This window comes from Chiloscyllium plagiosum, unplaced genomic scaffold (genome assembly GCF_037043375.1).
Source record: "Chiloscyllium plagiosum isolate Xiang-an unplaced genomic scaffold, Cpla_swu_hap1 HiC_scaffold_10, whole genome shotgun sequence".
Lineage (NCBI taxonomy): Eukaryota > Metazoa > Chordata > Chondrichthyes > Orectolobiformes > Hemiscylliidae > Chiloscyllium > Chiloscyllium plagiosum.
Genome location: NW_028270148.1, coordinates 25,925,214 through 25,940,122, shown reverse-complemented (window position 1 = coordinate 25,940,122; position 14,909 = coordinate 25,925,214). Strand labels below are relative to the sequence as shown.

Sequence of the window (14,909 nt, the reverse complement as noted above, 5' to 3'; positions counted from 1 at the left end):
GAAACTGGTCCTCATCCTTCTTTCAATCCTCCTGCTTTCCACAATCAGACGGGTGGCTGTGGGTACTTGCATGGGTCCCAGTTATGTTTGTCTCTTTGGATACATGGAACAGTTCCTCTTCCACAGCTTCCACAGAAGGGCTTATGCCCGAAACGTCGATTCTCCTGTTCCCTGGATGCTGCCTGACCTGCTGCACTTTTCCAGCAACACATTTTCAGCTCTGATCTCCAGCATCTGCAGCCCTCACTTTCTCCACTAAAAATATATTTGCCTCCCTAGCCCTACCTGCATTCTATAGGGACTGCTCCCTCTGTGACTCCCTCAATAGGTACACACTCTCCACCATTCCTCTCTCTACACCTGGTTCCTGCTGCCATAAGAGGCAAGACTTGCACCCAGACCTTACCCCCCCACTCAACTCTGTCCAAGGCTCTAAAGGATCATTCCAAATTTGTTAAATCAGTTCTGATGAAGGGTTAAGCCTGAAATGTCGACTTTCTTGCTCTTCAGATGATGCCTCACCTACTATGCTTTCTCCAGCGCCACACTTTATCAACTGTACCTCTGTCACAACCTGACTTTCTACTGACTTTTTTTGTCATTTGCAGGTTTGATGACAGTATATTCACTTCCTTTCTCCAAATTATTAATGCATATTGTAAGCAGTTGTTGTTCTAGCACTGAACTATGCAGAACCCCACTAGTCAAGGGTCACCAATCTGAAAAAGAACCTCCTTATCCCCACTCACTGTTGCCTGTCCATGAGCCAGTTCTCTATTGTACTGATAGCTAGTGACTAACAGTGTAAGTTAATTGTTCTATACTCTGGATGAGAAAAAGTGCTCATCCTACTTCATACTTGAATATCCTTGTAAGCTGAACACTTTGTGTTGTATCCATTTGGGAGGGAAATACAATCTGTAGGTAGTTAATGAAATTTTTATGTCTAACTGTTCTCTGACCCTTCAAAAGCAATAAGCAAGTGTCAGGAAACAATTTTGCTTGTTACCCACAATCTTAGCTGTATTTTGTTGTACTTTTGGAAAACCACAAGATCACATTATCCAACCTTCATGAAGGCTTTCAAGGAACCAGTCTTCACCAATGATTGGCCACTCTGTGAAAAAGAATCATTCATCTAACTATGCTTAATTTTAAATGGCTGATACCTGTTTCTAAGCAATAACCAATACTGTGGCTATAGGAGCAGGTCAGTGCTAAGAATCCTACAGCAAGTTACTTGTCTCCTGACTCTCGAAAGCCTGTCCACCATCTACAAGGCACAAGTAAGGAGTTTGTCGGAATACTCCCCATTTGCCTGGATGAGCACAACTCCAACAGCACTCAAGAAGCTTGATATCACCCAAGGCAAGCAACCTTGACAGACTAGATGATTGGCACAGCAACCACACCTTTTCACTACCAACATAGTAGTATGTGCTATCTACAGGATGCACTACTGCTATTCACCAAGCCTACTTAAACAGCACGTTCCAAACCTACAACCACTACTGTCTAGCAGGACAAAGGCAGCTGATACAAGGGAATGCTTGCAAGTTCCTTCTAAGCCATTCACCATCGTGACTTGGAAGTATAATGTCATTCCTTTTGTTTTTCTGGGTCGTAACCCGAGAACTCCCTAACAACATTGTGAATGTACCTATACCAAATGACTGAAGCAATTAAAGATTGCAGCTCACCTCACCACTTCAACAATATTTGGGGATGGGCAATAAATGCTGGTTCAGCCAGGGAGGTCCGCATCCCCCAGTCAAGTTTATTAAAAACAATGCAATTTATCCACTTCTTTATAATTGATGCCCTTAATTTACAAAACTGAATCACATCCTCGCTACATTTTTGCATCTTCAGCACTGCCAAAACTATCTCTGTAGCTTAGTTGAGACCATTCTTGTCTATCTCTACATCAAACACTCTTTAAGTAAAAGGGAGACCAAAGGCTATACTGTATTCAGATAATATCTGACCTATGTTTTGTATGAATAACATTATAAAAATCATAGTTTTGTTTAGCAGGACACTAAAATGCAGAATCTTGTTCTCTGGCACTCGATGGAGATTGAACCCTTATGGAGTGCTTAAAGGCTATAGTCAAGTTTCTTTTCTGCCACCTTTCAATCACACCCAAATATGCAACATACTGCACTGGAACTCTGTCAAAAGATGTGTATAACAGTGTGTTGGAGTTCCTTTTTTGTTTAGTAAACCTTAATGCTTGAGATTCGATATTGACTCAAACTGCTGGCAATCAATAAAATCAAGTTTTGCAAAATTTGAGTTATCTGGATAGTCCTCTTCTCATGTTGCATGGCTTCCTGTCATTTTGTTTTAATGTTGTGTTCTCTTTGGGGCCTATTTTTCATTTTGCATCACAATTTGTGAATTAATTTTGGTTATACGCATTGTGATATCTGTTTTCATTGCAAATCAGCATCCCCATACTGCCTTCATCTCAAGCACACTGTCTGTTTGTTCTGTCTGTGGTCAAGGGGTCTTGCATCCCTCAAGAACCCTTTGGCCTTGACTCATTCTGACTGTAAGAATTTGCTGGAGTGGACAGACAGAGGAGTTTAGCAGAAAAGGTGATACGTGAACAGTGGTGAATGTTTAGGAGGGGGTGGTAGGTAATTTAATAAGGCAAGTTTGGTAAGATACACAAGTGAACTTGTTAAATCTCTCCGTGACAAACCCTCTGTAATTCTTATATCAACAATTACGCTAATATAATTTTCAGCAGTTAGTCAAGTCAAGGGGAAGACCCTTTGATCAGGGTTCCAGCATAGCAAATCCAGAGCATCCTCCAATGGCATTCCAGTGGTTTGGACATGGTCATTTGGCCACTTGGAGCATTAGGAATTAGGATCTTCTGACAGGTGAGCAGCTGCACAAAGGGCAGCACACCATCCTTCTTGACCAGGATCGGTGTGGGTCCACTACTTTTTGTCGTTTTATATAAATGATTTGGATGTGAACAATGGAGGTATAGTTAGTAAATTTGCAGATGACACCAAAATTGGAGATGTTGTGGACAACGAAGAAGGTTACTTCAGATTACAATGGGATCTTGATCAGATGGGACAGTGGGCTGAGGAGTGGCAGATAGAGTTTAATTCAGATAAATATGAGGTGCTGCGTTTTGGGAAAACAAAACGTAGCAGGACTTATACACTTAATGGTAAGATCCTAGGGAGTGTTGCTGAACAAAGAGACCTTGGAGTGCAGGTTCATAGCTCCTTGAAAGTGTAGTCAGAGGTAGTTAGGATAGTGAAGAAGGCTTTTGGTATGCATTCCTTTATTGGTCAGAGTATTGAGTATAGGTGTTGGGAGATCATGTAGCAGTTGTACAGGACATTGGTTCAGCCACTTTTGGAATATTGCATGCAATACTGGTCTCCTTCCTTTTGGAAGGATGTTGTGAAACTTGAAAGGGTTCAGAAAAGATTTTCAAAGATGTTGCCAGGTTTGGAGGATTTGACTATAGGGAGAGGCTGAATAGGCTGGGGATGTTTTCCCTGGAGCATCAAAGGCTGAGGAGTGACTTCATAGAGGTTTATAAAATGATGAGGAGCATGGATAGGATAAATAGACAAAGTCTCTTCCTTGGGGTGGAAGAGTCCAGGGCTAGAGGGCATAGGTTTAGGGTGAGAGGGGAAAGATATAAAAGAGACCTAAGGGGCAATTTTTTCACGCAGAGAGTGGTGCGTGAATGGAATGAGCTGCCAGAGGAAGTGGTGGAAGCTAGTAGAATTGCAACATTTAAAAGGCATCTGGATGGGTATATGAATAGGAAGGGTTTAGAGGGATATGGGCCAAGTGCTGGCAAATGAGACTAGATTAGGTTGGGATATCTGGTCAGCATGGACGATTTGGACCGAAGGGTCTGTTTCTGTGCTATACATATGACTTTTTTCTATTTTTGGCTAGTTTTCTTCACAGACTAAGAGAGAAGCAGGTGTTAAAGGAGATGGAAGTATTGGGACAGGTGAGGAAGCAGTGCAGAGGGCATGCAGTATTAGATTAGATTCCCCTACAGTGTGGAAACAGGCCCATCGGCCCAACAAATCCACACCGACCCTCCGAAGAGTAACCCACCCAGACCCATTTCCCTCTGACTAGTGCAGATAACACAATGAGCAATTTAGCATGGCCAATTCACCTGACCTGCACATCTTTGGACTGTGGGAAGAAACGGGAGCACCCAGAATAAGCCCACGCAGGCACGGGGAAAATGTGCAAACTCCACACACACTGTCGCCCGAGGCTGGAATCAAACCTGGGTCCCTGGCGCTGTGAGGCAGTAGTGCTAACCACTGAGCCACTGTGCTGCCCCATATGAATAGGGTTACTAGTTAATTTTGATAGTGCATGATGGAAAATGTTGTTTGCGATAGACAAAGTAGTAGAGCTTGAACCTTGTGAGGTGCGTACAGTATTAGAGGTAGTGAGTTTAAGGTATCTAGGAGTTGATGGTGGCACTTATACTGGCTCCTTCCAGATGGCTGAGATTGCTTTAACCCTGCTTGCAATCTTGGACCAGCATGGCATGATCTGGCATTGTGGCTTCCACTGCTATTCTGGGGAAGAGGCCATTCCATTCAGCACCACATCATCCAGCCGGACCTCCAGGACACTGGAAATGGGGGACCCACTTCATAGACAATGTCTAAGGCATGTACGCAGCTCCAATCTGTTAGTGCTTTTTCAGGTACACACAGGGTTTTAGCAATGGTGTGGAAGCAAGGGATGTTGGTGAGGTCTTGGACATTTGCAAAGTGATAAGTCATTTTAGGAACGACGTGATAAGATGGGTGGAAATTGGACATGAAGGATGCCATAGCAGTGTGGCAGATAATTAATGAGGCGAGCTTGATAAAATAAGGCGAGAGAACTCACTAGGCCTCCTGGCAACAAACTCTCCAGAAATTTGATGCAGCTCGGACTTGACCAAAACATTTTACAATATTCAGTCCAGAGAATTGTGGATAAAAGAATTTAAGAATTGGAACCTGTAACTCGTGGAGTACCACAGGCTTTTAATCAGGGGAATTGAAGGTTATGGGGGTAGGGTAGCAAACTGGAGTTGAGGAATATCAAATCAGCCTTGATCTTACGACTGTTGGAAGAATATGCAAAACTTTTCATTCCTGTTTATTCAAGCACCCTGGACTACAATCCATCTGAAATGGATGACTTATCCACCTGAAGCATTACCAGCCTCCCTACTATATCTTGTATGTCAATTTAATCTCATTCATCACCTGGACCTTCTATTTTGTCAGCATCCAATGCTTTGTCATCATCTGCTTCCTTCGTAAACCATGTGAGGAATTTCATAGTTGACAGTCTTTAGTGCTTACTGTAGAGTTGGTAAGAGATTCATGTTTCTTCTTTTGGGGAAAGCTCCAATTATTTGCCAATCGGACAACTGACGAACAATTGCCAGGCCTTTCATGGGAATATGATCCAAAGAGCAGGGAGGCAGCGACTGCTGAGAGAAATATGCCCCCGATAGGCCGAGAATCGTGGAGCGGCCCAGGGCAGAAGTAGGTGGTGTTGGTAGAGGTTGCAGAGGAGTGGATCTTTGCAGCAAGGGCAGAGGATGGCTTTCCATGGCATCAACATTGATGTATGGTCCCTCAATAAGGCATTGTATTTTAAAATTATTTGTTCATGGAATGTGGGCATTACTAACTCAGCATTTACTGCCTATTGCTAGTTGGTTGAGAGAAGTTGATAGTAAGCTGCCTCTTGAATTGCTGTGGTTTTTGGATTGATAGGAAGGGAGATTTCTCGTGACAGTCTAGGAATTACAAGATGGTTAATATGGTATGAGGCATGGGGGAGAACTTGCAGGTGGTAAAGTTTCCATGTGTCTGCTGGCCTGGTTGTAGAGCTTTGGGTTTGGAAGGTACTGTGGAGGAGCCGAGGTGTGTTACTGCAGTGCATAGTTTCTATGTAACAAGATTTCTGCCATTCCGCATCAGTGGTGAAGGGAATGAATATTGAAGGTTGGAATGGGGTGCAAATCAAGCGGGCTCCTTTATTCTGGATGTTATTAGCTTTTTGAATGTTGTTGGAGTTGCGTTATCTAGGTAAATGGAAAGCTTCCGTCCCAGTTCTGACTTGTGCCTTGTAGAGAGACCGGCATTTGGGATACAGGAGGTGAATTATTTGCTACAGAATTCCTAGTCTCTGATCTGCCCTTGTAGTCACAGTAATTCTATGGCTAGTCCAATTCAGATTATGGTCAATGGTAATCCACAGGATTTGGGGAGTGGATAATTGAGCAATGGTAAGGCCATTGAATGTAAAAGGATAATGGTTAGATTCTCTCTGTTGAAGTCAGTCATTGCCTGACTTTTGTAGGATGTTATTTCCCACTGGTCAGCCTGAACCTGCATGTTGTCCAGATCTTGCTAAATAAGGACAAAGATGGCTTTAGAATTGTAAGTCTTGAATGGTACCAAATGTGAAATTATCAGTGATGCTTACCACTTCTCATCTTAAGATGGGAGAGTTAACATTTATAAAGCAAGTATGTCTTTTTGAATGAGGGACCTGCTTATGTGAGACCTCAAGCAATCTATATAGATTGTTTGCCATGCTCCATGTGTGGTGACAGGCCCACTCCCCACTTGATTGCTAGCGGTGACAGGATGACACTCTTAAGTGAAAGGTAATTGCCCATGTAAAGGGTCGGTTAATGGCAGAATGGGGAGTCCTTTGTTATCAGAAAAACATTTTAAAGCAGCAGATTTCAATAAAATCTCAAACTTCAGCTTGATTTGTAAAAACGTGTCAAAGATTGATCTGGTCACAAATGTTTCCCCTTTAAACTTATATGTTGCAGTTTATTTTACTTTTGCACAATCATTTTAATATGATTTATATTCCCTGTATTTTTCCTCCTAATTTAAAAATATAATTCTTGTATCAGTTTGGCTGATCACTTTGTCTGTGGTATTCCATAAATATTTTGTGGAAGATGTCAAATTGCAACTTATGGTGGTAAAGTGGGAGTCTATTTTTGATTTTTTTTTTTGCCCACTAAAACTTTCTGGTTAACTTTTCCTGAGATCTGCCATTTCTTTGCTGCTGATCAATTAGGACTCCCATTATGGTGGGAATTTTTAAATTGGCTTTGAATGGGTAATAGAAAAGCTTTCATTGAAGCGCTTAAAATGCTGTTCTTGGATTAGGGAAATGAAAGTATAATTATTCTAAGATCTAAGCATACATGAAATTTATTGTAGAAACAGTATTGGTCTTGGGTTCAGAAATAAATCTTTGATCTTGTGAACTGCACTATTATGTGACTTTTAAAATTAGTTATCACTCAAATCAGTTGTGTTCAAGATGCCAAAACTGTATACAGATCGTTCTACTATAATGCACGTTTTGTTAACACAAGTTCGCTGTAATACAATTGACAAATTGCGGGCACTATTTCTACAGCTTGAACTTTTAAAATGTGTGTTGATGATTACAGTGCCAACAGTTTAAGTGCAGTTTCCAGAGTGTGATTTTTCTATAACGTGGAGTTGCACAAGAATACAACCATTGTGTTATAGAAGAACTACCTGTAAATGGAGAAAAAACATTTTTGATTTGGTATTTACGTGATAAAGTCACTTGTTTCCTTTGATTTATGGTGTGGTTTTTTAAAAAACGTGGTTGTATTATCAAGTGCTCTGCATCGTCATTGGGTCAAAAGAAATATTTGTCTTAAAAATTATTTGAAGAATGCTTTGTTGGCATTGTTACAAAGCATGTTTTCCAGTTGGAACATTTAACAGAACAACTTGTGCTTTGTGAGCTGTTTCCTAACTTGAGAGGTGGTAACTTAGTGTCTGATTTTGTACCTATCTTGCCTTGAGGCTGTTATATTTCTATTCATTTTTCTGGGGTGTGGCTGATACTAGCTGGCCAGCATTTATCGCCTGTCTCTCATTGCCCTTGAGAAGGTGGGGGTGAGCTGCCTTCTTGAAATGCTGCAGTCCACCTGTTATGAGTTGACCCACAATGCCATAAGGAAGAGAATTTTAGGATTTTAACCCAGTGACAGTCAAGGAACGGCAATATATTTTCAAGTCAGGGCGGTGAATGGCTTGGAGGGGAACTTGCAGGTGTGCCCATGTACTTCCTGCCTGGTCTTTCTAGATGGAAGTGGTTGTGAGTTTGGAAAGTGCCACGTGAGGATCTTCATTAAATTTCTGCAGTGCCTCTTTTATCAGTACACACTGCTGCTACTGAGGGTCAGTGATGGAGGGAGTGAATGTTTGTGGATGCTAATCAAGCGTGCTGCTTTGGTCTGGATGGCATCAAGCTTCTTGAATGTTAATGGAACTGCACCCATCCAGGCAAGTGGGGAGTATTCCATCTCAATCCTGACTTATGCCTGAACAGATGGTGGAGAGGCTTTGGGCAGGTAGGAAGTGAATTACTTACAGCAGTATTCCTCGTCGCTGAACAGTTTTTCGAGCCACTGTGACAATGCAGCGAGTCCAAATGGGTTTCTGGTCAATGGTAACCCCTAGAATGTTGATTGTGGGGGATTCAATGATGATAACACCATTGAATGTCAAGTTGCAGTATTTGGATTGTCTCTTATTAGTGATGGTTGTTGTCTGCCATTTGTGTGGTATGAATGTTACTTGCTCTTTGTCAATACAAGCAAGGATATTGACTAGGTCTTGTTGCATTTTGAACATGGACTGCTTCAATATCATGAAGGAGGAGTTGAAAATGGTGCTGACCATTGTGCAATCATCAGCGAACATCCCCTTATGATGGAGGGAAAGTCATTGAAGCAGCTGAAGATGAGTGGGCTTCGGACACTTCCCTGAAGAATTCCTGCAGAGATATCCTGGAGCTGAGATGACTGACTTCCAACCACTGTGACCATCTTCCTGCCTTTGTATCAGGTATGACTCTAATCAGGGGAGAGACTAGTTTTGCAGGGGCTTCTTGATGCCACCCTCTGTCAAAAGCAGTCAAGGGCTGTCAACTCTCACCACACCTCTGGAATTCAGCTCTTTTGTTCATGTTTGAACCAAGGCTGTAATGAGATCAAGAACTGAGTGGCCCTGGTGGAACTCAAACTGGGTGTCACTGAGCAGGTTATTGTTCAACAATTGCTGCTTGATAGCACTGTTGATGACACCTTTCATCACTTTACCAATGATCGAGAGTAGAGTGATGGGTCGGTTATTGACGGGGTTAAAATTGTCCTGCTTTTAATGTACAGGACATACCTGAGCAATTTTCCACAATGTTGCATAGATGCCATAACTGTACTGGAACAGTCTGGCTAGGGGTGCGGCAAGTTCTGGAGCATAAATCTTCAGTATTATTGCCAGGATGTTGTCAGGGCCCATAGTCTTTGCAGTATCCAACTGTTTCTTGATAGCACATGGAGTGAATCGCATTCACTGCAGACTGGTATCTGTAATGCTGGAGACCAATGAAGAAGGTAGAGATGGATCATCCATTCAGTACACCTGGCTGAAGATTGCTGTGATCTTTTGCACTGATTGATTGAGGATGGGGATATTTGTGGAGCTGTCTTCTCCAGTGAGTTGTTCAATTGTCTACCATCATTCTTGACTGTAGTCATGATTTGGAGATGCCAGTGTTGGACTGGGTGATGTGTGTTGTGTGATTTTTAACATCATTCTTGACTGGATGTGATAGGACTGCAGAGCTTAGATCTGATCCGTTGGTTGTGGGATCACTTAGGGGTCTGTCTATCACTTGCTGCTGATGTTGGCATGCAATGGTCCTGTTTGATAGATTCACTAAGTTGACATCTCATTTTTGGGTATGCCTGGTGCTGGTGTTGCTCCTGCCCCTGCCATGCCCTCATGTACTCTTCATTGAAGTAAGTTTGATCCTCTGGCTGTTGAGTGGGGGATATGCCAGACAATGGAGTTGCAGATTGTGCTGGAGTACAATTCTGCTGCTGTTGATGGCCCACATTACCTCATGGATGCCCAGTCTTGAATTGCTAGATCTACTCAAGGCCTGTCTCATTTAACACGATGATAATGCCACACAATACGATGGAGGTTATTCTCAGTGTGAAGGTGGGGCTTTGTTGGTGTGCAGTGGTCACTCTTGCCGATACTATCATGGAGCCAGCAGATTTGTAAGGATGCAGTCAAATATGATTTTCCCTCTTGTTGATGCTTTCACCACCTACTGTAGACCCAGTCCAGCAACTAAGTCCCTTAGCATCCAACCAGTTCGATCATTGTTGCCGAGCCACTTTTCATAGTGGGCATTGAAATCCCCCAGCCAAAGTACATTTTTGTGCCCTTGTCATCCTCTGCTTACTTCAAGTGTTGTTCAGCATGGAATATTGATTCATCAGCTGAGGGAGGACAGTACATAGTAACCAATAGAACATTTCCTTGTCCATGTTTAACCTGAAGCCATGAGACTTTATGGGGTTCAGAATCAATGTTGAGAAGTCCCAGGGCAACTCCCTCCTGACTGTATGCCACTGTGCCACCACCTCTGCTGGATCTGCCCTGCTGGTGGGACAGGATGTATCTAGAGAGGGTAATGGTAGTGTCTGGGACATAGTCATACTCACAGATTCATATCTCATGGACACGTCAGGCTGTTGCTTCACTTGCCTGTGAGGCAGCTGTCCCAGTTTTGGCATTAGTCCCCAACTGTTAGTGTGGAGGATTTTGCCACGAATGCAGGGCTGTTTGTACCATTGTCTTTTCCATTGCCTAGGTCGATGTTAGATGATCCATCTGGTGTAATTTCTCTGAGCCTTTGTAGTGATTGATACAACTGAATGGCTTGCTTGGTTATTTCAGAGGGCAGTTTGCAGTTGGAGCATTAATAGCTTTGTGAGCTGTTTCCTAACTTGAGAGGTGGCAAATTATTGAGTTGGTGTCTGATTTTATACCATCATGCCTTGAGGCTATTATATTTGCTCAACCTTGCTTTATGATTTATTCTATTTTAGATATTTTCTAATCAACCTGTTCAGAGGCAGTATTACAAACCCCTTGAATCCAGATCTCCTCCTGATTCTGAGAAAGTGGCACATCCATTGCACCACTTTTTTTTTATACTTGCCAGATCTGGTTATTGCCAGGAGGATCATGATACAGTGCATAGACATACTGTTTAGTGACAGACTGGGGAGTGGGCCAGTGGTGTTGTGAAGAGCCTTATGCTCTTGTCACTCACATGATATATTTCACTTGTTTTAAGCAGATTTCCATTATGAATTTATTGAACAGTTCTGTGATTTTTCATGAATTGCCCAAAAAGTACCTTTTTCTTGTACTTAAGGTAGTGTTATTTCTATCTCTTGTCACCTCTGTCTCTGAAGCCAAACTGTTGTGACCCTGTTAGGGGCCATTAGCAAAGAGAAACCTGAAGGACCAGTGGAATTATGCCTCAAGATTTCATGTTTTCAAACAAAAGCACAAACTTTATTATATTTAGAATGAATTAAACAAGGAATTGCTTTGGAATTAAGCAATTTAGGCATATTAAGCAATATGCTTAACACTGTTAGTGTATTGTTGAGAAAAAAGATGTGCTGTTGAAGCTTTTCACCTTGCACTAATTAGGACAGTTAACTTTGAAGCTTTTATTTACATTCAAACCAGGTAAGCCAAATCCATTTTTAAAATTATTCATTCCTAGGATGCAGGTATCGCTGGCAGGCCTGCATTTATTGTCCATCCCTAATTATTGTTGAAAATGTGGCAATGCCTTTATAAATGACTGTAGTAATTGCATTTAGATAATGATGTGATGTTAGGAAGGTAGTTGCAGGATTTTGCTGGCTATGTTTGAAACACAATGCTCACTTAACAAAAAAAGATATTCAGGTAACAGTGTCAACCTAACAATTTTTTTTCATATTGTAGTGCCTGGGATTCTGGGGTGTATTCAGGCGCTGGAGGTGCTGAAGATTGCGTCAGGGATAGGATGTATCTTTTTAATTCCTTACCACTGTAAGGTAATAAAATGTCCCTGTGAAATGCACTAGTGCATTGAGGTACCCATTGATAAAAGTGCAGTTGCTGAAAGAAAACGTTTTTATAATGTTCACAGATTGCAAGTGGTAGCAGTAAATTCTGAAAAGCTAACGATCTGAGTTATACAACCAAGGTCAGTAATAACGAAAGGGTGATGCAGTACGATACTGCCCCCTTGTGGCAATAGGCAATTATTGGTTGTACCACCCAAGAAACTTCTCACCATAAAACCATTGTACAATATTTGAAAACAAAGTGAGGCATTAACATTTTTCATTCCACACCCAACTTCCAATTTCCTGATTTTCTCCATCTTTTTTTCCTAAATTGCTGGCTTAATTTGTAAAACAAAAAAAATCACAAATTAATGATCTGTAAAGAATCCCTACAGTGTGGAAACAGACCCTTCGCCTCAAAAGGTCCACACCGACCCTCCGAAGAGTAACCCACCCAGACCCATTCCCCTACCCTCCTACTCTATGTTTTATCTCTAACCTCCACATCCCTGAACACAATTGGCAATTTAGCGTGACCAATTTACCTAATCTGCACATCTTTGGATAGTGGGAGGAAACCAGAGCACCCAGACGAAACCCACGCAGACTCGAAAAGAACGTGCAAACTTCACACAGATCGTCACCCGAGGCTGGAATCGAGCCCAGGTCCCTGGTGCTGCAAGACAGCATGTTATATTTTTGCCAAGAACTATATGCTGTAGATGCTAGAAATCTTTTTTTTAAAACCAGAAAATGCTTAAAAATACTGTTGGCAGCATCTGCAAACAGTAAAACAAATTGGGTTTGAGATTAACAATCTTGCATGTTGGACTTGTACAATTTTGTTCCCAATTTCATTGTATGTTGTTTCCACCTTGAATGTGGGACGCTTAAAATGACAGGAAAGTAAAATACTTTGACCAGTAGCAACTTTTCTCCAGCCTCCCTCAATCTGATGGTAATTGATCAGATTGGCAATGATACTGCCAACAGTCTCATTGGCATAGATACTGTTCCTCTGCTGTCTCACCCAGTTGAACACTGTTCGTGTATGAAGACTTAATTGGGACTGACAGATTATTTGAAATGATAAAAGGATTGGATTATGGGAGATGAAATGATTCAAAGTATGCTTTAACATTTATTCAGTGTTACTATTAGTACTTGTGATGTTTGGTGAAATCATTGCAGATATTTGTTGAAGTCACAGGATGACCCTTTCCTTAGATATGTACCAGTAATAATAGTAATATCAAGTGATGGTTCCCTTTTTTTTACTTTATTGTTTCAGCTAAATTCAGGTAGTTTATATTTTATTTTTCTCCTCTACTTTCTGGTGGACATGAACCATTCCCTGACCATAATGTTGTACAGCAATTGTGGGCTGAATGTCTATTCTACAGCAAAATAAAATCTGCTAATTCAATGCTTTACATAATCCCTATTCACATGCGATTTGATGATCAAGGCAAAGCCAAGTGATTCCCTAACAGGTAAAAAGTGACCTTCTATCGGTTAATCTGTATGAAATTGAGCAGTTTTCTTTTTTTAAACTGTCTGTGGGGATGCATTTTATCAGCTCCCAGCTGTATGCAAAGCTGAAATCTTACACTGGGAATAAATTAACCTGTTTCCTGTGACGGAAGTATGCTTTCCTAGCTTGGTCCTTAACGATAACCTGTTCAGCATCTTACAGCCAACAGATGTTAATATTTGATGCACTGGAAGCTCGATTTCGCACAATTAAGCTTCGCTCCAAGCAGCCAACATGTGCAGTGTGTGGTGACAATCCAACAGTGAAAGATCTGATTGACTATGAAAAGTTCTGTGGCTCAGCAGCAACAGATCAGGTTAGAAACTTATATTGTCTGAAAATAAAAAGCATTAAAGAGATCCAAAGGTGAAAGAGAACACTATATTGACATTGTAACTGCTCCATACTTCTGAATGATATAAACTCATCGTTATTTTCACTTTAAAGTTTGCATTTGCTGTAACATTTGTGAATATTCTATCATAATAATTTAATCTCTTGCCTCTATTTAGTTTACATTTCTGTTATTCCATTCATTTGGGTGCTCTAGCACTGTTTTCCAACTATGATTGAAAGAAGGTAAACTTGTTGGTAGATCCTTGGCACTGCTCTTCTGTAGCAGTCTGGGTCTGCAAGAGGGAGGAAACAGGTGTGGGAAAATATAATTTTGCTTTTCGAGAGGTTGATATGTCAGAAGGCTATTCAGCTATTTGCTTTATATTATCCATGAAATCATGGTTGATCTTTCTTGGTGGCTTCAAATCCATTTACACGCCATAAACCTTGATATTTTCCCTTATCAAAGAGCTATTGAGTGTAGTCTTCAATTTTAAATTGACTCCTCCTTCCAAAAGGTGTGGAAGCATAGTTCCAGATTTTAATTATCTGTATTATTTTCTGATTTTACGTCTGGCTGGCTTGATTTATTTGTAATTGTTGTGGGTAAATCTCCACAAACCTCCTTTTAATTTGGCTACTTGCTACTTCTTAAAAACTCTCAGACAATCAAATACTGAACCAATTATTTAAACATGTAGCAACCAAAATAAGACCCCTTGAGTAAGCAAGTTAAGCATCACAAGTGAACTTGGCTTTGTCTGATTTAGTGGTGGAATTTAGCAATGATTCCACCAACTGCCTGTCTCTGGAAGTGTACAGGGTTCGATTCTTGTGCAGTGCTGTTCTTTGAAGTTCTGCGACTGAATTATTCAGGCATTGAATTCTTGTACAAGTTATTGTCCTTTTAAGTATGTAATGTGATATTATTGATTACTCTTTTTTTTAGATTCTTTGATCCACAATATTTTAAGTTTGCAGTTGCCATTTTATCAGAAATATAGAATC

At 41.1% G+C, this 14,909-nt stretch overlaps 1 protein-coding gene across 3 annotated transcripts in view; it reads left to right on the top strand.

The window, feature by feature from the left end:
• Positions 1 to 14,909, top strand: part of mocs3 (molybdenum cofactor synthesis 3) — a 68,544-nt gene that overhangs the window by 24,392 nt on the left and 29,243 nt on the right. For all 3 annotated transcript variants that reach the window (XM_043695554.2, XM_087991225.1, XM_087991226.1), the window contains 2 exons: positions 11,925 to 11,987; positions 13,718 to 13,881. In XM_043695554.2, coding sequence (XP_043551489.2) covers positions 11,925 to 11,987; positions 13,718 to 13,881 — 227 coding nt within the window. The remainder of the gene's footprint in view (positions 1 to 11,924; positions 11,988 to 13,717; positions 13,882 to 14,909) is intronic.